The sequence below is a fragment of the Siniperca chuatsi genome, linkage group LG10, assembly GCF_020085105.1.
Source record: "Siniperca chuatsi isolate FFG_IHB_CAS linkage group LG10, ASM2008510v1, whole genome shotgun sequence".
Classification (NCBI taxonomy): Eukaryota; Metazoa; Chordata; class Actinopteri; order Centrarchiformes; family Sinipercidae; genus Siniperca; species Siniperca chuatsi.
Genome location: NC_058051.1, coordinates 25,957,123 through 25,980,880, shown reverse-complemented (window position 1 = coordinate 25,980,880; position 23,758 = coordinate 25,957,123). Strand labels below are relative to the sequence as shown.

At 40.6% G+C, this 23,758-nt stretch overlaps 1 protein-coding gene and 1 long non-coding RNA gene across 3 annotated transcripts; one reads left to right on the top strand and one right to left on the bottom strand.

Moving 5' to 3' along the window:
* The first annotated feature begins 1,127 nt into the window (after positions 1-1,127).
* LOC122883681 lies at positions 1,128-4,413 on the top strand. Its single transcript, XR_006379682.1, has 2 exons — positions 1,128-1,663; positions 2,148-4,413. It is a non-coding gene; the product is annotated as an uncharacterized LOC122883681 (long non-coding RNA).
* Positions 4,414-4,419: 6 nt separating this feature from the next.
* Positions 4,420-23,210, bottom strand: si:dkey-261h17.1 (putative GPI-anchored protein pfl2). Of its 2 annotated transcripts, none has more exons than XM_044212713.1 (8): positions 22,861-23,210; positions 11,456-11,515; positions 11,006-11,223; positions 10,652-10,729; positions 8,603-8,714; positions 8,390-8,442; positions 7,409-7,579; positions 4,420-6,283 (listed from the first exon to the last, which is right to left on the bottom strand). In XM_044212713.1, the coding sequence occupies exons 1-8, from the start codon at positions 22,940-22,942 to the stop codon at positions 6,092-6,094; spliced, it is 966 nt and encodes a 321-aa protein (XP_044068648.1). In that variant the 5' UTR covers positions 22,943-23,210; the 3' UTR covers positions 4,420-6,091. The 2 variants fall into 2 exon arrangements, with proteins under 2 accessions (XP_044068648.1, XP_044068647.1); XM_044212712.1 differs by having other exon boundaries at positions 11,006-11,190; positions 22,861-23,096.
* Positions 23,211-23,758: the final 548 nt, after the last annotated feature.

The window sequence follows — 23,758 nt, the reverse complement described above, 5'->3', positions numbered from 1 at the left end:
TTAAACAGTGATTTTAGCAATTTTAGAAATTCCAGAGAGATACTATAAAGCAAATTCTATAAACAGATACAAGTCTTTAAAAAAGTTCATATAAAGTATATGAACACACATGCCAAGAACCTGCAGTTTATTACCACTAAACACATTTTGTAGTGACTTTTTAATCAGGGCTGAAAGTGTAAACTTTCATTACACAAGAATTGATCAAAAACTGTCTGGCCTTTGACACGGCTGTCTGATGGGACAGTTACATTTAGGACGTGTCTGGTCACTCCCTCATGTGTGCACATTAGTCAGTGGGGCCCCATATTTGTCTTACAGTGGGCCCCTCCCTTAATGTGGATCCCAGCTTTGAAACTGCATAGTACATTTCCCATGATGCATGTTTTTTTTTTTTCAAAGCATGTGAAAGTATATTAAGTTTCTCTCCAGTTGTCATGCGCTTTGGATTTTAAGAGAATGTCTGTGTGAGCGTGGGTGGATGCACACTGTTGTGTTCATGCAAACAAACAAACAAACAAAAAAACATTCACTGCTGCCAAGATGTCAAAAACATAAACCATTTCATTAAGTTCAAGTAGAGTTCTTCAAGTTCCTCTTGTTACTTTCAGAGACCTGCTCAAACTGCATTCGCTCTGTTATGAATTAGTTAGTTGATTGGTTAGTGGTTACTTGGTTTAGTCTTAAAAAACTAAAATAGGTCAAACAGCTAGAGTTGTGTTGTCCTCACACAGTAACATTATCTTTACAGATTTGTATAGTAACTTCCTTACCAGGTCCAGATCTGAGCAAGCAGCCAGATATCCATCCACCTCACCTCTATCTGCAGATACTTTCAGATTCAACTATTGAGAGCTATTATATTGTATTATATTAGCACTCATATATTTACTCTGACTATATGTGGATGCAGAACCTGGATACATGGTTTTTCTAGCTTGGCCTATAAGTTTGCTATGTCTTCATCTTTTGGAAATGTTCTTACCATTTTCTTTTAGCCTACTTTTAACAAATATTTTGCTATAAATCAACATTTTTATGTAAATAATGCATCACATGGCTACTTGTATGTTAAAGTGGTTACTGGTAGTGGTAAAGTATTTTCACTTCAGCTCTACTGAGCGTTTTAGTATCTTTCAGTTCATTGTGTTATCACTGCAACTGTACTGTTCTGGTTCACGCTACACAGCTGTCGTTTCCAGCAACAATAAGCGGCTCTGCTAAACCCACTGTACCATACATACCCAGCAACAAATGGCAGAAAAAGTTAGTAATTAGAGCACTTCGCAGCTAGCCCAAGTTAGTGCCTGTCATATATTGGCATACATGGGGTCACAGAGGTAACCATCAGCAATTAACCGACATTTAAACCGGTGGTTTAAAAGCACTTACCGCCGTTCTGACGGTATTTCCAGAATCCCCAGAAACTTTTCTAACGATCTGGATGAAGACATAGTCCACCTGCTGCACGATAAAAAACATTTTTAACCCGTTTCCCAATTTGCGACACTCTGTTTCCTGCCCAGGTAGCCGGTGGGCTGCCATCTTTGTTTTGATTGGGAGACGGCGCAACAACAGCCTTTTTTACCATTCAGCAGACGGGATATTTTTTTATCCAGGTGGAAGAGTCTGTGGGGATTTTGGAAATACCTTCAGAACAACAGTAAGTCTTTTGAAAATGACCTGGGTTTTTCAATCATCGCCGGTTAATTATCTTTACCTCTACGACCCGAATATACTGTATGCTAATGAATCATGGGACACAAACTGCGGCTATTATTAGCTGGTTGGATATTTCCCCCAGGAGTTGGTGGAAACCAAAAAACCCAGCTAAAAGAAGAGTCACTATTGGACTTACATTCGCCAGGTGGCCAGACACATGACTCCAAATGAATGCTAATGTTGCTTCATATCTGCTGTTTGTGTTAATAGGCAACTGTTTGCTAATAAGACCGCCATATCAAATTAAAAGAAGACAATATGTCAGTGTTGTGTTCACAGTTGATTTCTGCTGCCCTCAAGTGGTAAAAATTCGGTTATTGCAGATTTAAGCCATATTTTTTTTTTAGATATATGATTAAATTAATTTCTGCTTCACTGATTTTAATAATCTGCTCCTTAACCTGATGGCTTTCTTTCTTTTCCAGGTTGTGATGACAGAAGAAAGGAGAATATCAAGATTCCCCAGCATGTGGATTGATATTTACTGTATCTGTCTCGTGCTTAATTGCTCTGGGAATAATTACATGGTGTGCCTGTAATAATCACTGAATTTGAGTTTTCATACTGGGAAAACTTGTTAACAGAGAAGATCTTGTTATTGCTCAAGCTTCAGATAGGTCATGTTGTCTCATTCACAGTTTTCCACTCATTGTCAACCCCATACATACCAAGTTCCTGAGAGGAAGGAAGTTGGTAAACATTCCTTATTGTAATTTCTCCTAGAACAGGAAACTCGGGAAGAGGAGAGACATGATGTAACAGACAGTTATGAGGAGTCTGCAGTAAAAAATGTATTATAATGATTATTTAAATTGTCACCTAATGTTTCATATCCTTTATAATGCAGGATCGAAGACTTGATGGACTCCTTTGCTAATACTGCCACCTTTTGATGAACCTGAAATCAGCTTTTAATCTTCATCACAGGCTCACCCTGCAGACCACACCTCCTGACCTCAGGGTCCCACTCGGTCTCTTGTGTGCTCTCCTTTACCTCCAACCCTCCCATTCCACCCAATATTATCTTACCATCAATGAATTTAGAAGGGGCGTGCTTTGGCATGAAGAAGGAAAACATGACGTATTTGGCAGCTGTAACTACACTGAGGGGGGAGCCACCCCACAATAAAAACAACCAGCTGAGTTTTGTTCACAATCCCAGATTCCACAGCACATACACTACTCTTGGCTGGATGGTGGAATAGAGAGGTGGGGGAACTTAAGAGCTGGATGGGATGAAGGATGGGAGGGAGCAGGCTGGAGCTGGGGAACTTGTGTGACATTTAAGAAAAGCTGTGGAAGAGACGATTTGGAGTGATGTACTGTAGGGGTACAGGGGCCAATGGGTGGAAAATTTAAAGGGTCGGTTCATCCAAATGACAAAGAAAACATTTTTATTCATTTTATTTCTGCCACAAACCCCAATACAATGGAGTGGTGCTCACAGAACTGAAAAATTATATAAAAAAAAAATCAAAAGCATCTCTTTCCAGAAACAATGTCTGCTTTACTCTGGATAATCCACACAGTGCACTGTTAACAGTTTTCATAGAAAATAGTTCCAAGGCAAAATGTTTACAAGACCTTGTGAACAGAGAAAGAGATGTTGCTGTTTATTTTTAAATGCTGCAAGCTGCACAAATCACCATTGTATTGGGCCAGTGGCAGAACACCCAGAGATGCTTATCTCAAAACCTGGGCAAATCAAACTATCTGCATGGCAAGTTACTATTAAGGTTTAAGTGGGAAAATATGGATTTTCTTCTGTGTGTGTGTGAAATTTGAGTGAGTTTGACAGAGATTTAGAGAGAGCCTTAAGAATGAGTAAATGTGGAGCAGACAATTAAATGAGAAGTGAACTTGATAGTCTTACTTGGGTGAAGTCTGTTGGTTTCTTTAATCTAGACACTGTGTGTAAAATAACATCTTAGCTGGTGATTCACCTCCCAGAGTTCAAGGTCAAATAGGCTGCAAATAACAGAGATGTCTGAGTGTATATACTGTACATACAGCGATGTTCACGTCCACTTGGATTTACACCGTTTAAATTTGCACCGTGCAGCAGTCTCAAATTGTAGATGACCACATTTAAGCCTATATATTTATGTCTATGGTATGTGCTTTTTGTGATGGCTTAATGGTTGTGGCATATTGTGACAACAGCACTGTTCTACAGCACCACTCAATGGCCTTGAGGAAATATTTTCCTTGTAGGGTGTGGAAGGGGACAGGGCAGGGTAGGAATTCACATGGAGCTTGATCTTGTGATAAAAGAAGGATGTGAGCGGGAAATAAGCTAGTCACACTGTCACATACAATGCATGGTGACAGAAAATAAATTAAAAATATGTATATAACCGTGATGATGGATAGTGAGTCGAACCAGGACTAACATGGTGCTCATGAACATGTCCTGTGCTTTTTCGAAAAGACAGCTGGTGGATGTTTCCGCTGCCCCACCCAAACTGTGGAAGACAAAACAGTGTGAAGTGATGTCATTACTACTGCTTATGCAAACCAGCTGTGTGACCTTATGGGCTGTATGGGATTTAAATTCAATGTGTGTTAGAGCACAGATGTATGTATTTGCGTGCGTGTTTGTAAGTACATGTGCACATGTTTCTGTGGTTAAAAATCCCATTGCTCTTTCTTATGATTGATTTTTTTTTTAATAAAATGAGACTGAAAACATGACAATTCATAAAAAGTTATTTATTTTTCGCCTTTTATTTTCCAATTTAAACTACAGGGTGCTAGTAAAATGAAACAGTCACATTGGAATGTTAGCAATGAAAAGATACAAAATGGATTGAAAGGAGAAATCAATCCGAGATATCCCATTTATATATCAGAATATTTTTCTTTGTCCCAGTTTGACTAAAAAACACTGCAGTTTCCTTTTCTATTTAATCTCAGGTATATCAGCATGTGAATTACAGGACAACATTTTTTTTCACAGATTTGGTCCACTAGATGCTTCTTTCAAACAGTCATAGCCATTGAACATATTTCTTTATTTTGTATGACCTGGATCAAGATTTGTAAAGGTGCCACAGAAGTACATATTTTCAACATAAGCTATGAAATGAAATTCTTTGGCACATAGTAGTAACATAACAAGTGTGGGTACAAAAAATAAAAACAGGACAAAAAAGGCACCATACTATACATATTGCTCAATAGAATACTGATAGTAAAAAGAGCATATACAGTATATTGAAAAGAGAATAACACTGACAAACGGATGGACAGAGCTGACAGTAAGAGGCTCTGCGTCCGAGGCCTTTATGAGTCTGTTAGTCAGACATTCAGTCTCATGATTTTCAGCAGTGACTATGAAGCCACTGTAAAGAGGCCCGTTGGTTTTGTGATTGATTTCACTACAGTTTGCAGTGATAGATTGGATTATTCCTTGCGGCTACCCCTCTTCAAGAAAGTGATGTGATTAAAACTTTAATACTCCTTCCTCCTCACCATGGGGACCGACTGACTCAGTAAGCCATCACTTTGTCAACTTCATTTTACAAAATTGTGTACTTTTCATGGCTAATGTCACATGCACATTCAGACTCGTCACTCGCTCACATACCTGATCAAAATCTACCACTTGCCATCAACCACGCATACATACAGTAAGCAAGCTTAGATGCATGTGTGGATATACATAGAGTCCATGCACAGTACAGATGCAAGTATACGTTAAAAAGCAGACACACATATACACACATTCGCACACCTATACACCATCAATAACTCAATCAGAGAAACAAGAAAGAGCCCAATGGATTTTCTCTCTGAGAGGTTTGTAAATAGATTCCTCTCTGTCTGTCATGGCTTTACAATAAACTAAGGAACAATTTCATTTATGTGCTTATGCTGTATTTACTAGTGGTTAGTTGGAGCTTTAAACCTGATGACAGGCAGAGACCCTGCTGTGTGCTGACAGCACACGGCTGTGACTCCAGAGGCTGCAGTCATCATGGGAACCAGTGCTGATTAATGTTAAAATTACACTCGCTTCCCACCCAGAACTGTCCATCTCCTGTCTCTCGTTTCTAGCCTGCCAACAACCCAGGGACTGAGCCTTCATCATCATCAACATCATTCATTCATCAACGCCATCATCGTCATCACCAGACTAGTTTTCCTGATGTTTACTGAGGCACATAGCCAAAGGAGGAGGCAAGGGGACCATAACAAGAGGAGTGTTGATGTAGGAGATTGTTCTAGTCCCTGATGTCCACTTTGCTGTGAACTCTCTGTGGTTGGGCAGGAGTGGACTCAGAAAGGGAGGTGAGTATGCATAAGCATGTGTGTATGGGTGTGTTTATAGGGGTAGTTCCTGGGCTGCAATTATTTGTAGACTATTTCACAGCTCGGTGTCTGCTGTCTTGGTGGTGGAGTGGCCGTTGGTGGGAGGAGGAGGCTGGGTCTTGGCTGCCTCAGGGGACTCTCCATTTATGCTGGGTTTCTCCTGGGTTTCTGGAGGGGGATTGAGGGGGGCCACAGATACAAGAGTGTTCCCCTGGTTCTCCTGATCTACTGGATAGGCCTCCTCTGCCTGCAAATACAGCACAAATGAACAACTCATCATGGAAAGGCGAGATAGAAAATTTCAACAACACCAGGGTGTAGGCAGAGTGAACTAGCTGTGAAGCAGTTGTCCCCTCTTTTTAATATCAATGTAAAGCATGCTAAAATGTTTGAGAAAAAGAGCACAAATGTATGTATTTGTGTGCATTTGTAAACTGCATGAATGTGTACATTGGACATGTGTATTAAAGTCTCCATCACTAACATAGCAGCCATAATGGAGGTTATGTTTTTTTCCCATATTTTGATTCAGTATATTAAAAAGAAGAACAGCTTCACTGTGCTGATGTGTTATAAAGGTCTTTGGATAAAATATTCTGAGGGAGTTAAAAATTAAGCATTTGATTTGACGATCAGACACAGTTCTGTCATGCACATAGAGACACGTATGTACACAGATGCATCCACTAACCCCGACACCCTCCCACTATTACTTCTAAACACAAACACATCCTCTAATGTGGTCTCTATCATGTGATAGAGCTGCGCCTGGCTAGTAGATGAAACAGTGAGCTCTGCAGATGAATAAGGCAGCAGAGAGCAGGGCGTGGGTCTTTGGATAACACACACTCACTCTTTCTCTATGTATTCTCTGTGATAGCTGCCCAGCAACGTTCACTAATTAAAACATTGGCAGCAATTGATTCCAAAGGAAGAAAATAGTTCTGTTTTGATTTCAGATGCAGTGAAACATGAACCTAGAAGAAAATCTATGCATAGTGTTACTCTCGGATGTGATTGCAGAAACCTGTAAACACATGGTGAAAAAATTACATATTTATGATAAAACATAACTACAAATCATATGTAAGGTCACTCAGATCAGCGTTAAAAAAAACGAAAATTTCAGGTGAACAATTTAGAATAATTGATCAAACTAAGCATTATGCAGTGTTTGAGGTGTAAAAGGCAAAATCTATGCAATGATTTTCAATTCATGGGTGTGCTGAATGATGTACCACTGATAGGCAACTCCTGTGGAGCCAACATGAACATGTAAACCAGAAAGCAAGTAAATGAGGTCCCCAGTTGCAACATAAAGTTCAGTATATTGTGCATCCATTCTTAACAGAAAATGTGAAAATGTGCTTACCAGCGTCACTCCCTTGGTGTCAGACCTGCGTTGGCATTTCAAGTAACCTAAAGTGATTGCAAGGGCGGCAAGCAGACCACTGACCAGTATTCCCACAAATACAGAGGAATTATTCAGATTGTTTGATTTGCCCCCATGTGATGATGGGCTCTCAGTCTTTGTCACACCCAGCTGCAAACAAGTTGAAAAGATAAGGTTGTGGTCAAAAGAAGTACATGTGAATTTAAAGCCATATACAATCCTTATACTTGAGTTCATTAAAATAGAAAGAAAAGAGAGGCCTGTGTAGAGTCATCTCAGTCATCCATGATGTAGGCTGTCCAGTGGATTGTTTTGTTTTGACTTGAAAAACACAGGAAAACTACAATAGTAGCCCAGGTTAAGACAAGCTAACGGTTTGTTCCAAATCCAGACTATGTTTTGTGTTCACACTGGAAAAGTAACAAAATTAAGTATACTTAAAACAGACAGTATGCATATTAAATACAGTTGATTTTTTAATGGGCTGTTGATGGACACTGTTCTCCCACAATTCAATACACAAAGGAAAGGGTGGAGCTTCTCACAGCTAAAATTTTATTTTAATACATTGTGGGTTGTGAATGAATTGTAGCTCTAGGAATATCTAAGAAAACAAAAAGTATTAAATCTTAAGAAAGGCATTTCACTTTTTCCTTGTGACGTTTAATTGGCAGTGACATTCCAAAGTTGTAGTTTGATGTATTTTAGCATTTCCTGTTAGTATAAAATAGTAAAGGATGTTATTTTTTGTATACTAACTGCTAAAACAGTATGCTATGATGAATAGTATTTAGTACATACTGTATAGAATTAGTATGTACTGTAGTTTGGATTTGGGACATGGAATAAGAGTTCATTTCAGTTGTAGGCCTTGCAGTGAAGGATTTGCCTTGTGGGTTTCATGGTTATTTCACCTCCACACCATCATATTCAAACTAGTAGCATCTAGTGCTCTCTTACCTTGTCTTTCAAATGTCCACTCAGGAACGCTTCAGTCAAAGTACTCAACTCAGCTGCAGGGGCAATGAATATTAGAAATATATCAGTACTTATATCAGGTCTATGTAGTATTTTGCTGCAACAATTATAGCACAAGAATGAATTTTAACCTTAAGTGTCACAAACAAATTAAACTATGCATGTGAAAGTTATTATATATTGATGGATACCCACCATCATCACTGGTCAGTAGCATTGTGTTGCCATCTTGGAAGATTTCTACATTACAGCGTTCCTTGTCGCACAAGCCTGTAGCGTTCTCCAGAATAATGAGTTTAGTTGTTTCCTATAAGAAAGGATTTGTATGTCAAAGGAAAATGTACAATACTAACTTGTATTAAATGGCTGTCTGAATAAACTCAGAAGATTAACGCAGACTCTAAACTTAAGAATTTTTTTTGTAGCACATTTCATGAAATCATGCTTCTCAAGGTGCATCACATATAACGATAAAACATTAAAAAACAAATTCCCTGATTTGGGCAAATTAAACATGAACTTAACTCAAAACTTGCAAAAGCCCAACATATTTCACATTTTCAGGGCACAGCTTCCTACATACACAGAGTATAGACTTTTTATTTCTTTTGGGTGATCATTGGGGCCAACGATCAAATGTGTTTTTTCCTGAATTTTCCCCGCTGACCATCAGGGCACGTAGGCCTTTGCGTGCGTAATGGAGACAAAATGCAGTGGGATGGAAAACTTGCTGACCACACCTTCTTTTTCCCACCTTAACCCTGAACCATGATATCACCTCATTGCACAACTTTAGGCTTTGAGACTTGGGAACACATCATTTTAATGTGATTCAGACAGTGTTCTCAGAAGACCACTGTGAGCAAACCCTGAATTCTCAGTTAGTTGGGAGTGGGCCCACAGCTGGACTCTGTTGTAACACCCAGATCTTTGAGGCATGGAGGATGAAAATCTGGAGGGCTGAACTCAAAATGCAAAATCACTCCAGTTGAACCTATTCTGTTCTCCATCTGCCTGTGTCACTTGTGACCCATCACATGTTACTCTCAGGGATCCAACATTGTCTCATACCCTGCTTTGCTTGACCTTGTGTGGCCTCCTGCACCCATGGCTGGAGTTCAGATGAGTTACAGTAGGTTTACATTTGAATAAACACATTATAAAAACACAAATATTTCATTTGATACTAAAATAATGTATGAAGAAGGAGAACAATGTGTATTTTTTTATTTTGTCACTGCCCTTTACAGTGACGGATGACTTGGGGATTTACAGAGGTATAAAAAAGACCTTTCTTATTTTCCACTACTTAAGAGCTTTATTAAATTTGTTCCATTGATACAGGCTGTTCCTTTATCAAGGTCTTTCATGCCATTCACTCACTCTTGCCTGAAGAGAATAACCTTGTTATGTGTTGTTTTTAGCTATGTGCATTTTGTACTAATCATAAAGCTGGCTAAGGCTTCTGGCACTGTAGTCCATGTTAAGTTTCAGGTTGAGTTGGACAGATGACTTCTGCAGATGGTCCTGGCTTTGTGGATGATACAATAATGACCCAAATAGAGGCTAACTAAAGAATGCAGACTAGGATCTGACCTGCTGCTTCAGCTCTGTGCACCTGGACTGACATACTGTACAATGTAACAGTGAATTCTGTTTGAACATCACGTGTTTGTTGTGCTTTAAGGCATTATCGAACAACTGTACACACCATTAGGATTTAACAGGGAAAGGGAAAACTATAATTATGTTCTAAGATGGCTCCAAATATGACATTTTCTAAAGTTTGGAACTATTTTGTATATTCCATGTGAAAAAACCTGAAAAACACCTCTATGTGTATCATAATAAACCCAGAAAAAGAAGCCACACCCTTGCTATTCCTCATTTTGTCTTAAGGACCCCAGGGCAAGAGAGGAAACATCAGCCCTCCTCTTCATTTGTCTCCTGCCAGGAACACAGTCTCAAGATTTACAATGCCTGGTAAAAGGAGTGCGTCACCAGAAGGTAACCGGGCTCGGCTCTTTCGTCTCGTTTCACTGTGGTCTTAAATGTTGCATGCCAAAATCTCAGCTGTTGGTAGTTCAATACTGCCTGTGGTTGGCAGGGAGAAGAGGAGGGCTATTGTTGCAAGCTGAATGACATACAGGTGGTGTAGGATGTAGCTTTGGTGGTGGTGGATTGATATCTTATGAGAATATTCTACTTTTACAGTCACATTATGAGAGATAAACTCATACTCACACAATCATGTGTTTGCACCACAGCCCTGATGGCATTACTTTTTTGGATGTCATCCTTGCCAACACACTTCACATCAAGCTGTGGAGACAGTAAGCCCGGTCAGATGAGGCAAATGTGTGCACATATGGTTGTAACCACAACATCAGTAATCGTTAACAAATCTTCCTTCAAAACAAAAGTGGTATATCTTACAGAAATGTCTGTTGAAATGTTAAACAGCATAAAAACTAACATGTATAGTCTATGTTTTTATTCTTTATTTGAGGATTATGCCTACGGCAATACTAACTCCAGATGTTAAAAAGTCAAAAAGCAGAGAAGCACCAACTGAACATGGTACAGGCAAGTACTCACCGACGTTTTACCAATGTTGGGCATGAGGGCAGCAGTCTTCTCCGAGGTACTTACATCCTGGTTGTCAGGATTCAATATAATGGTCTCTGGCAATGAGCTACTTTTAGGACCAGCAGAAGTATCAGATTGAAAGATACTGCCAGGAACAGTAGGACTGACATCTACACCTGGGGCAGCAGTGGTGCCTGGAGTTGAAGCAGAGACAGTAGCATCGTGCTCTAAGAACACAATCCAAGGACAATGCTATTATATACAGGCACCATACTAGATGTGTAAAGATTTGTCACTTCTCATGTCACCATGGCATTATAGCCTCTCTTGAAATGGATATAAAGCGATATATCCATTGGAAAATATGAACTCTGGAATAACATTGCAAAAATCCCACTGAAATTGCCAGGACCCCAGTGCTAATCTCAAGTCTCATTGCACACTTATCAAGGCTCTTACCAGCAGTGATGTTTGTTGATGATGCGGTTGTTGCTGCAGTGCTTTGACACATCACCTCACCTGCAAGGAAGGGAGAGCAAGTGAGACACAGAGTGAGACAGCAGCTTAAATACTTTCATCTCATGATTCAATGCTCTTTGATGCCTGCAGAAATTAAAGCTTTTGCTCTGTATATTATATCTTATAGTGCAAGTCTAAAACTGTGGGCCCCCCCTCAGACAAAATTGTGCCCACCCAACATCTTGTAACTCCTATTATTATTCTTTGTCCTACTTTGATTTGGGGGATAATCATGCTCTAAGTTTGGTAACTACAGTTCCCATAATTTGGGGGTTTTGGGGATGTAAACAGGAAGTATAATGTTGCCATGGATGCAGTGAGTTATCTGTGGGCTACAACTTAAGCCCTGTTTTTTTAGCCTATAGTCATTTACATTTTGGCAAATTGGCAATATACTCATGGATGTACAGACAACTATCACTGGATTACTTTGATACTGAAGTGAATGTTAAAACCTGGAGATTCACAGGCAAGTTCTGGAGTTATAAGGAGCATCTTTTTTCTGTGATTTCTAAGTGGATTTATAGACATTTATTTGTGATGGAAATCAGAGATAATGACATCCTCAGGAAGTGTAAGTCACACGGAAACTAAAAATATTTGCATCATGCCTGTATGTTCACATTTTACTGTATTATGACTTTGATAAGGAGTATGAATTTTGACTCAAATTGTGGCAATCAGGTGCTAAGGATTTTATAGTACCTTAATTGCCTCCCTGAGCTGTCACAGCCTCTGCTGCAGCTCCAAGTGCTGGCCATGTTGGCATGGGCCAGATCAGCAGGCCAAACTACAATAACCAACTTCCCATTGTTTTTAGAACACCAGTGTCGAAATCTGTTTCCCTGTCGATATGCGTTTCCCCGAACCTTAACCTGCACCCAACCTTATTCTTGACCCCAACCGGGCATCTTCTGAGATGCTTAACAAGAACCCAACCTTACACTAACCCCAACCAATTATCACTTCTACACCTAACTATGACCTAACCTAAGCCCTAACCCCAACCGCATAGGGGGGCGCTTCGGGAAAAACTATTTGAGGTGGGGACAGGAAAGATGTATGGTATCTCGGGGTAAAATTTCTAGCACGCACTCAGTGGAATGTTTGTGTGAATGAGGTCAGGGCAGAGGGTTGGTTTGAACAGCTTGGCCTGGTGAACCAAACCTCATGCCCAACCGAAAGATGCCAAACCAATTTGGAATGTATTCTTAGGGGCTCTAAGTAATTACTACTCACATATGGACTAATTCTCACTGTCTGCAGCCTATGCAAATAAACAGCTCAGTCAAAAGTTCATGGCCTCCTGACTACACATGCATCCTCTGGGAGAGATCCTGTTTCTGTTGATCTAGCCAACTAGATAATGTTATTAGACTGCCCTGTTCAATTATAGGGCAGCATTTTAACTTGTGTTGTGTAATTACACGCACACACAGACACATAGAACTCTTTCTAGTATGGCTGAGCCCATCACCCCTGCTCCCATTGCCACAGCGACAAAGGGGACGCTGCCTATCAGAAAGAGAGAACTAATTCCAGTACAAATCAGAGGCTAACAAGGACTACAGCATTGTAATCCAATTCATCCTGCACCATCATTTCTAAACACTCCCCTCTGCATGGAAGGAAACCAATATAATGTGTAAACAGTTTAACATCTAACCAAAACTATGCTGCAATCACAGGAAAATGTGTTTAGTGAACCACTACCATTATTTAGTTAATCACCAGATTGGTGAATTTAGATGTTTAGTGTGTTTGAAATCCTATAAACATGAATGACTTTAACACACTCTGAAATAAGTTCCAAGCTCCCTGTAGGAATGTTAGCACCCCAAATAAAAGATGGTGTTACATCATTTTTTCCCAGCTAGCGAGTGGCCACCACGATAGTATGTCCTCTATAATACAGTATATGGTTCCCTCCTGCAGTGCGTTTTATCTCAACAGTGGCGTCGACTGGCTGTACATTGTCCAAAGCTGGTCACATGCTGCATTTTAACTGGTGTAAGTGGGCATGAATCCTAATGTTTAACTGTGCTATTAGAGCCTTTAGCTAATTGCCTTCAGCTTGAGCTGCTATGTTTAATAGAGCAATAATGTGGGACGAAAATGTTTAGCCTCCACACCACTGGATTAACCTAGTACCTCAGTTTATGCCTCATAGGTATAAAGATTTTATTAGGACAAATAGTATCAATGGAACATTTTTAAAGCACTTCACTGTCCAACCAGTTAAGTATTAAGTGTTGACTGAAATAAGCATGATTGGTTATGATTTAAAGAAACCTCCCGTTTCTTAGAAAGCATAAATCATTGTATTTATGGGTTCTCTTGTTTAAACACACATTACATGCACAGATTCTGCACACATACAGACATATAAAAGACACATACTGTATATGCTAATGGCTACATGTGCACATAGATACACACCAATCTACTCACTTTAAACTGTCACATGCTGAAACTCTGCACTATGTCAGACGTTTAAACGCAGTAACACTCTACCAGTGTGGACACAGACATCCCAGACAGCTGGGTGAGAAATCTCACTGTGTTTCCAGCCAGGCCCCTCAGCATCAACATGAAGCCTTAGGACCTCCATTCTTAACACAAACACAGAGAAACATACATAACACTCCTACTCCATAAACACAACTAGGCTCTCTCTCCAGAGATTTTTTTAATGGGTTCAGGGAGCACGAGGCCAAGGCTGCAGACAATGCAACCTCTGGGTTCAGTCCTGCTCTTCACTACTCACTTCACTACATCAAGTGGATTTTCTGCCCTGGCTGTCCTCCTTAAAGCTTTCAGCCTGGGTGTTCCAGTCTTTGACGTGGTGTGTGGTGTGTGGTGTGTAGCCATGCCAGATGTAAAGAACTAAATCATGTGTTAAAGAGAGGATACAAGATGGTGAGTGACAGTTCAAATGCTGCATTTATTTGCCTAAGGTTGGACAAATCAACAGCAATTATAAAGCAGGACAAAGGCAGATATTTCACTGGCAAATAACAAATGTAATTTGGCAGATGTTTGAAGTGCTTTACAGCACCATGCTTACATATTTAGCACATATAGACCCTGGCAAGTGCTTTGCTCTGTCTATGAAGATTTAGAGAACCACAATCATTATTGTTGACATGCCGCTGGAATGTGTTGCAGCTACTGATGGTCTGTAGGCTGACCCAACTGTACTTCATGTACTTCACTTTCAACACCAAGGGAATGTAAGCAACTCCAAAAGTCAGTTATGCTGTAAACATATTAGATATCAGGTACATAAATAAAGCAATCCTAATCCCTTGGAAGATTGTCAAGACTTTCACAACTGACTGTAGTGGGTTATATATGGAGAAATGGATTAAGAAAGGTCATTACTGAAATGACAAACCTATACTGAACATCATCACTTACTGCTTGAATTCCAGGATCTAGTCCACACTGAAAATAAATCATATTACAAGTCTGAGATAGACACAAACACATAAAAATGTTCTGTGGCACTCAAGCCCTGGTAGGACTGATGCATACATGAGGACAGTGATGAGATTAGTGCAGATGTGAGGGTTCCAAGGTTTAGCTCTTGGTCATGTGGTGAACCATATATTTCCAAGGCATTCAGACTATAGTGGACTCTGGGGAGAGCAGATGATATGTCTTATCAATTTACATACTGAAGTTGTTTTGAAAGCCAGATCCTACATTACGTACAAACATTTGGTTCTATTTCCTTCCAGATGACCTCCTTTCAACCCTCCTCTTCACTGGGGAAAAGTCTTCCAACTTCCCTTGCACACTAACAGACACACCCACATAAGTTCATGAACACACATATACAATCGCGCAGCTAGAGCTGGGGGGCATATAGACATAATTTTTAAATGCTGGTACTATAAAGGTAAGACAGAGAAAACACACACACACACACACACACACGGTACTCATTTTTATATATGCTACTTTAATTTTTGATGTTTTTTTATCCTAGTGTGTTCAGTTTAGTTTATCTAGTTTCAAGTCCAATCCTGCAGCAAACAGCTTGATTTCAGCATCCTGCACTTGAGACACTTCTCTACTGCCTCTCAGTCTGTTCAAGCACATGGAGAACTACTGTATGCTGTCGGTAGGCCAGAGTTCACAAACACAAAACTTCTTACATCTATGATTCTATGATCGTCTTGACTGCTCGTGTTTCTTGCTGCATTGGACTTGTTTTTAACAATGTTATCGTGTTCGGGGATCTCAGCAATGACTGGCGAATATAGTGTTATCATAACCGACAGAAGCAACAGCCAGAGCTACAAAAATAAACCCAGATTGTAAACCATAGTTTTTCCTTTCAGTAGGCACCATCTCCCCTTTAAAAGGATTTTTAGAATCAGGTTTGAGCACCTCTTTTTGTCTTTGTGCCATTGGACCCTGTAGTGGTCTAGTTTAAGATCAGGGAGCTCACCTTCAGCTAGAACAGAGACATCAGCATGCTGCACAAGTGGCCTGCCTGTCTTTATCATCTTCCGCTATGTTACAAGCAGCTGCAGCCAAACAGATTGCATGTGTGTGTATGTGCACTTAAGATAGAGGGTAAGTATATTTTGAATAGTGCTATCTGGTCTCATACGCAGTCACTTACCATGTGCCACTGCCTCACTCATCTATCACAGCCTTTGCCATTCTCTCCCTGAAGTGTAGCTGCCATCTTTTACCCTTCCTGTTATTCCTAGCGCTTGGATTTAGGATGGGGAAAAGCGAGGAAAATGCAATGGAAACAAACATTGTCACACATTAAACGGCTGCAGTTATATTATGAGCAGGGGAAAGCAGCTGTAGTAAGTCTCCTTAGGGAGCTCTTTCCCTCCCTGCATATGTGCTGCACTGTCAGAGAGATGTGAAGTCTCTGACACCATGCGTAAGGGGGAAAAGCTTCAGCCCTAAATCTTGGGACTTGCATTTGACGTCCACCCAGGCTATAGAGACAACACCTTGGCTGTCATAATGTGCCACACCCTCCTTTCGTTACTTATCTGTGTCCCCTGCTTCCAGATGTCTGCCAGAAGTCTTCCTCACTCCTTTCCTTTCATTCCCTCCTAGGAGAAATGTTACTTCATCTTAAGTCAGGAATTCCTTCAGTCGGGGAGAGACCCTCAAGGGAATTCTGGGACTAAGAAATGCTAAGATAAGGTGGCCTTAGTTAGTGGCCAACCAAGATGGAGAAATTAAGCTTCGACTGCTTTTCCAATTAAATGTTTAATCTATGAATTATCCAGAAAAGGTGATGTATTTACATTGCTAGTCTACAATTCAGGGGTATTCAATTTACAATAAAAAAAAGAAAGAAAAAGTAGCAAATCCTCCCATTTGAGAAGACAGAGCCACTTAATATTTGCCATTTTTGCTCCAAAATGACTTAAACGATTAATCAAATATCATATCTGTTTATTATTGTTAATTTATTTTCTGTTGATCAACTAATAGATTAATCAATTAATTGATTCAGCACTTTAACACTTCGTCTGTATATAGGCTAGAACAGCATAGTATACCATTGTCCTACTTCCCCTTGATGGTACGAAAAAAAAAAAAATACACCACTAACTGTAACCATGGAGTCCAAATACAGTCCATTTTACTTGCTACTCCAGTGACAATCAGAAAGAAAATAAATCCCAGGAATACACTGCTCAGGTCCCCAAACGTGAGAACTATTTTTGTTTCTGCACAGACAGGTGGCAAAAGTTGACTAACCCTGCCAACGCCCCTGGTGTTTTTAAACAAAGCATGATATAGATTTGGAAAAAAAGAAAAAGGAATTAACAACAGGTTTGTGGAATGCTATCCATGCACATCTTAGGACAGGATGTGGCTGTCACAGCACGTAGCGTTCAGTGACCTCTTCAAAACTGCAGGTCAGCATGCTGGAGGCTACAGATAACACAGTGGCTCTGGAAAACAGACACATACTCTTAGAGTGGGATTACATCCACAGTAACTGTTATAAAAGGGATACAGCACAGGGACTGTTCTCTGTTTTATAGTGGCTTGATGTGATTATTTCACTCAAAATATTAGTCTTAAACTTTTATCTTTCCTTCATGTACACTGATACAAGGTTGGTAGGCTGGGGAAACCGTTGAGAAGGGCGAATGCAAAGAATGAAAAGTTAACATTATGATTGATAGGAGCTACTCATTAAAATAGTTTCAGCTGGGCAGTAAAACTTTAAACCTGTGTTTCCAAAATCAGGCCATCCATTTTGTGAGCGGATTAGAAACTGGAAACACCAGCTGCTTCAAGAGGCCGTAGTAGCTACCTCTCCTCTCTGTGTCAGAACTAGCACTTGGCTGCAACAGCAGATGTCCATGGATTGATTCCAGCTGCTGTTTTTACATGAGACTGTGTGGGGAGAGGTTGTAAAAAGATATCAAAACCTATAGCCCCAAACAATCCGGCTCTGATATGATTGAGGCTCAGGAGACAAAGTAGGAGAGGAAGATTGAGAAATAATAGCAGCAATATGATAGCCTTCCAGATATGGCAGGTTTAGATAATGGCTAAACCTGCACAGAAACTGTTTCTATATCCAGTACAAATGAATAAGGTGTCCAAACTCAGGACCTTCAAGAGCAGCAAAAGGGCACATTCTTGTGTTTTCAATTAGGAAGTATAAAGCAAGGATTTAACGTCATGCCTTTTACTGAACATTAATTACCAGGAGCAATTATTCTGGCAGTCAAAAGGCCTCAGCGGAGGCTCATTAAGTGCTTTTATTCCCCGGGGTAAACAGTATACCCCTCCATAAAGACAGCCCTGCCTGGTTATCTAACATACACTATGTGCTCTATGCGCACTTTGCTTTCTACTGGTGTTCAGCATGACATCACCATAACCTTGGATCAATGAGTGTGAGGAGGATCACTGAGATGGTGCTGAAGTTTTAGTTTTGAGCCGGCATGAAAAGGCAGGGATGACACAAGAAGCACAAGAGTGCTTCCAAGTTCTCGTTTTGGAACTCACGTTGTAATCTTGGGGCTTCTCATTAGCTGAACACAGGGGTGATTTCCATCTGAGCAGTGATATCTGGAGTTTCTCCACCTCAGTGCTGCTTGTCCCGCCAAATTTTCTGGGCTAAAAATGAAGGAGAAACCGAAGGAGAGGCCTTTTTTCCCTCCTTTATGCTGGTAAAACCCAACAGCTGTAAAATTGCAGCAGGGTGCCAGGGGAACAAGGAACAATAAGCTCACCAGAACAGCAGTAATTGGAAAAGGAAGATTTGAATGCTAACACAGCGTCTGCGTTTCATTAAGATTGTTTCACTAGGTAAATATTGTTGCTAGATGGTCTATTTCTCCAAGTCAACTCCTTTTCCTGGAGTATCATTTCATTAGTGGCAAGAGTGACTTTGTTTTCTTGTCATTAATATGTTTTCTCTGGAAAAGAGTTGGCTTCAAATGAAGATAATTCAAAGAGAGAAAATACATTTTAAAATGTCCTCCCCTTGTTGCTGTGATTGTGCTAATATCGGCTAGCAGACAAGGTAACAGAACGGACACTTATGACAGGCGGTGTTTGTTATAATATTTGAATGATTTCGGCTGTAGCCTGACCTGGCTCTCTCATGTGTAGAAATCACTGAAGCAAACTGGCAGTTTGACAGAACACTGGCTCCAGGTTTAATTACTTTGCAAGCTCACGTGGCTCCTCAGCCATAACTTTGGGCCCAAGTGGACACACACCCTAGCCTGACATAAGACCACTATCTGCCAAGGCTTATATAAAAGAGCCACGCCCTCCAGCAGATGATGTGAATCAAACACCATTACAACTTGGGACTGAAAGAATGCTGGTCAATAGCTGAGGGCTATGAGAAAGAGTGGCAATATTCTGCCCATGTTTATGTTGGCAGAGTGAAGCTGCTGTCTGAGAAACAAAATTTTGTACATTTGTGTGCAGGGAGATATGGATGCTGACCTCTCTTCTCTGTGAAGCCTGTGCTGTCCTTTTCAAGGTTTTAATTTTGACAATTTTTCACATTTTCTGTAACACAACTCAGCAGTCTGTGCGTTATATCTCTTCTTCTTTTGTGTTCAATCAGTTCAGTTTATGCCATCTTGAATGACTTGTATCAGCGAAGGCCACTTAAGTGAATGTTATACAAAGGATATCTACTGAGCATTGATGGCTTTGCGCATGTGAACACACACAAAAACATGCACACCAAATTTGGAATCGCCCAAACAGTGAATATCTTGGTGGTATGTGGTATATTCTAACTGTAATTGTCACAGCTCATTCAGCTCTGCCTGAGGCCCTGATTTAGCAACAGAAAAAGTCATTGTAAATGACAAGCTGAAATGAGCAAGACAAGATGTCTTTCCCCTTCTTCAGAGCAGATTTGAAGCTTGGGTTTTCCCCCAAAATCTTGAGAGAGAGAAAGCTTATAACATAAGCCAAGAGGCGTTGAATGACATCATCCAGCATTGCAGTCCATGCCCATATCAGCACTACATATTTGCATGCCTGCATAACTACTGAATGACAGCCATGGGAAGTGGGAGCATTAAGTAAATTCGTTTGCTGAGGACTCTGAGTGACTGTCCTGTTTCTATATGAGAAGGACGTTTGCTCTGATAAACTCGGTAAACATGTTCACTAATCACGTGCATCAAAGGCTCTCATCCTGTCTCTCCATCCACTCACCCTTCTACTCTTGTTTGCCTGAATCACTGTTTCTAAGCTACAAATCTAAACTAAAATGTTTGTCCGCTGCAAATGTTACTGAGTTTTAGATAAGTACAACTGGAATTAATTCCTCCTTTCAGTGACTTTAGCAGCAGCCTACAATATGCCAGTACAACATATATTCTGCCTGGCTAATATTGTGACGCCACATAGTCTTTGACTAAGCCCAGTGCTAAAAAAACCCAACTTTTTTCCTCCATAAGCAACATTGTATACTATCTGATTCTATAAATATGTTGGTGGTTTCCATGGTTTCCAAAAGACCCATCCCACCCTGGGCACCATTTGTTTGACCTGCTGCCCTCTGGTCCTTCAGGTCCATCAAATCCTGGACAAACAGACTCAAGAACAGCTTTTACCCCAGAGCCATACGAGAACCGAACACTGCCAAACACTGACACTGACTGTCTGGGACCTGTGTGACTATCAGCACTACAATAGTTAGAGTTACATTTATAGAACACTGCACAGATGTCTACATTCCAAACGCAGATTTGTATGCATCTATTCCTAACCGCAGTATTTGTACGTATGGCCACTGCAATTCAGCAAATGTGCAATATCCAGAAGTTTTATAGGTTACAGCAAATATATATATTTTATTTATAATACATTTTTATTTTCTCTACTTTTACTTGCTGTTTAATATGTGTGAATGCTCTGTTAGGATTGCTACTCAATTTCATTGCACTCTGTGCAATGACAATAAAGGAATTCTATTCTATTCCAAATATCAGACAAAGAGAGAACATTTCATTGGCTCTTCTCTGTTTTGTACAAATACTACAAAATATGCTTTTAAGACAGACCTAGGATCAGCTGTCTCGCCCATTTGCCCTTGTGAGGCTAATGACATCACTGCCACCAAACTAATGTGGCATTGATTAAACCTCCTAATACACAATGATTCCACACTGAGAACAATACACAACAAGACAGGAGCTGCGCAGTGGAGCACCTCTGCATTTATCGGGATAGAGTGACTTGACAAAGAGTCTTCTTTATGCAGATCAAGACAAACATGATGGAACATAAACATTAAAATTGTCTGGGTCTTAAATGAATACTGACGTCATCTGGGCCAGACCTCTGACCCATATACCATTGCAGCCACATAGTCCTCCTATATTGTGAGCCAGTGAGGAGACAGATTGTCTATTGTGACTTGGCTGATGAACGACACAGAATGGTAAAACTGGCAGCATATAAATGCAGTAAACCATTGCATACATTTAAGTGAGAGGTTTCTTTGGAGCCATATGTATACATACCATGCCTCTGCAAATTCACACCTCACTGCCAGATGGACACGATTGTCAACAATGTAGCAGGTCTGTGTGATCGGAGGACTGCTTTTGGATGTGGTAAAAAACTGAGTACAGGTCAGCAGACTTCAGGCGACACCCTTGTGATATTCTTAAAGTAGAAATCAGAAGCTGTCTGCTAATCATAATTAGGAATGGCAAAAAACTAAATCCTAATTATAGAGATAATAAGATGGTCGGATAGCTGTTTTTCAATAAACAAGAGTAATAAAAAAAGAATACATGGTTGATTATTAGTCATGTCTTAAAATGTTGTCCCTGTATTGTGGCTTTAATTTCTTGGCGGGGAGTGCCAGTAGAGTAATTCGATTTCCATGTAGATCTAATTACCATCTGTTAAGCTGCTGATGCACACAGTTTGTGGTGTGTCTTTTTATTGTGCAAACTACGAACATGTTCCGCCATCTCATGATCTTTTCCCTTTTAAAGTAAACCCTTAGTTATTTTCATCAGTCTGGGATACTCCTTCTAGTCTTCCCAAGGTCACTCCAAACATCCACCGCCCCTGTGCCCATAGATGGGGCCTAATGGCTCTGCAGAAGTCGTTACATTGGGCTGAACTAGAACTAGTCCTGCTTTACAACCAGCGAGGCAGCAACACCATCCAAGCCATACATCACCCTGCAATTAGCATCAGGCCTCAGACTGATTTGGAGTGGACTGCCCAGGGAGTCCACACACACCTACATGATCACACACACACACACACACACACACACACACACACACACACACACACACACACACACACACACACACACACACACGCAACAGACAGGACCAAAACTGATCCTATTTTTAATATAAAAATACATTCATCTATTTTATCTACTGTGCTGGTTGTGCGGAATTAATCTTTTTACACACTTTCGAACCCACATTAGCTCCACCCAGATGCACTGCAGGATGTAAAACATAATTATTCTCAATTGCAACTTTCCACTCCTGAGCAGACCCTTTGTGTCTGCAGCCACCCCGCTGCTAACCATGCCTCTTTGCATCTGTGTGCAACCTCATAGTAGAACACATCAAAGCAAACCCCCCCAACTAGTCTCTAAAAAGCCACTGATGATGTAAACATAGTGATGCATGAATTTTGCCCACTATAATGTTTGCGTCTCTTGGAGACAAAAACAAAGGGACAGCAAATTAGTTCAATTCCACTCATAACCCAAGTTTCTGTGCTGAGAGAAAACAACCTTCTAAGGAGAGAGGGAATACTGGAGTGAATCAAAGTTGCAAAAGAAGATACTATAATCTATAATTATGAGTACTCACTGCTGAGCATTAGAGCGCAGAGCACCAGAACTCCAGCCATCCTTCTCCAGAGCCCATTCATTCTCCACACGGGCGCAGGCATCCTCTCTGGTCAGACTCAGCAATCCGGTGGGGCTGTGTATGAGAGTAAAAAGTGTGGTAAGTGATAACGAGTGTGTGAGGGCCGAGGGAGTTGGGAGTTTCCTGTGAGGTCTAAGTGAGCGGGACAGACAAGGCTGGCTTGTGTTCTGTTGCTCTTTATATGGCCCCACTCCTTTGGCCTCTCTCTCTCTCTCTCTCTCTACTCTTTCCACACCCCTTTTCTAACGGTTAACCCGTTTCCCCCAATGCGACCGTCCCTGCCTCTTCTCTTGTCCCTGTGTGTGTGTGTGTGTGGGCACATGTACAGCACCAGAATGAGATAATGAGTTAGTGGGTGAAAGCTGACATCCTGTTGAGCTTTATCTTTATTGTAGTTTTGTTTCCTGGTGAAAATGTTGGGAACTTGTGGCGTAACTGTCTCTGCAATGTGAGGACATTGGTTGCACTTCAGGAAAGTTTCAGGTGATGCTCTAGTAGACAAGGTACAAAAACAAGCTGTTTCCAGTGGTCTGTCTATGAAAAGAAAGTACACTGGCTCAACACTTGTGGATTCAGTACTCCTATTTGAACACAAATTTGAAATTAAAATGCTAGTTATCTACAACACAGCAGGCTTCAGCTTGACTTAGATAAGATTTGTAGAAAGGTGTAAAAGAAGCTGAGTGTGTCTCTTTTTTGAAGATGCACCTGATAAACAGGAAGCACTTCTCCTGCCTCCTACATGTTATGTACATAGCTAAGAGGCCTGTAAAAGCACATGGCGTCACACACAGCACTTGGCTCCGGTTTTTGTGTGTCCCTGGACAGATGACTAACA

Excerpts from the sequence above, each read along its gene's own strand:
- si:dkey-261h17.1 (XM_044212713.1), bottom strand. The coding sequence starts at position 22,942 with ATGCCTGCGCCCGTGTGGAGAATGAATGGGCTCTGGAGAAGGATGGCT. Across the intron at positions 8,715-10,651 it reads TGGTGCAAACACATGATTGT|GAAACAACTAAACTCATTAT; the intron begins GTGAGTATGAGT and ends CCTTTCTTATAG. Across the intron at positions 8,443-8,602 it reads GCTACTGACCAGTGATGATG|CTGAGTTGAGTACTTTGACT; the intron begins GTGGGTATCCAT and ends TTGCCCCTGCAG.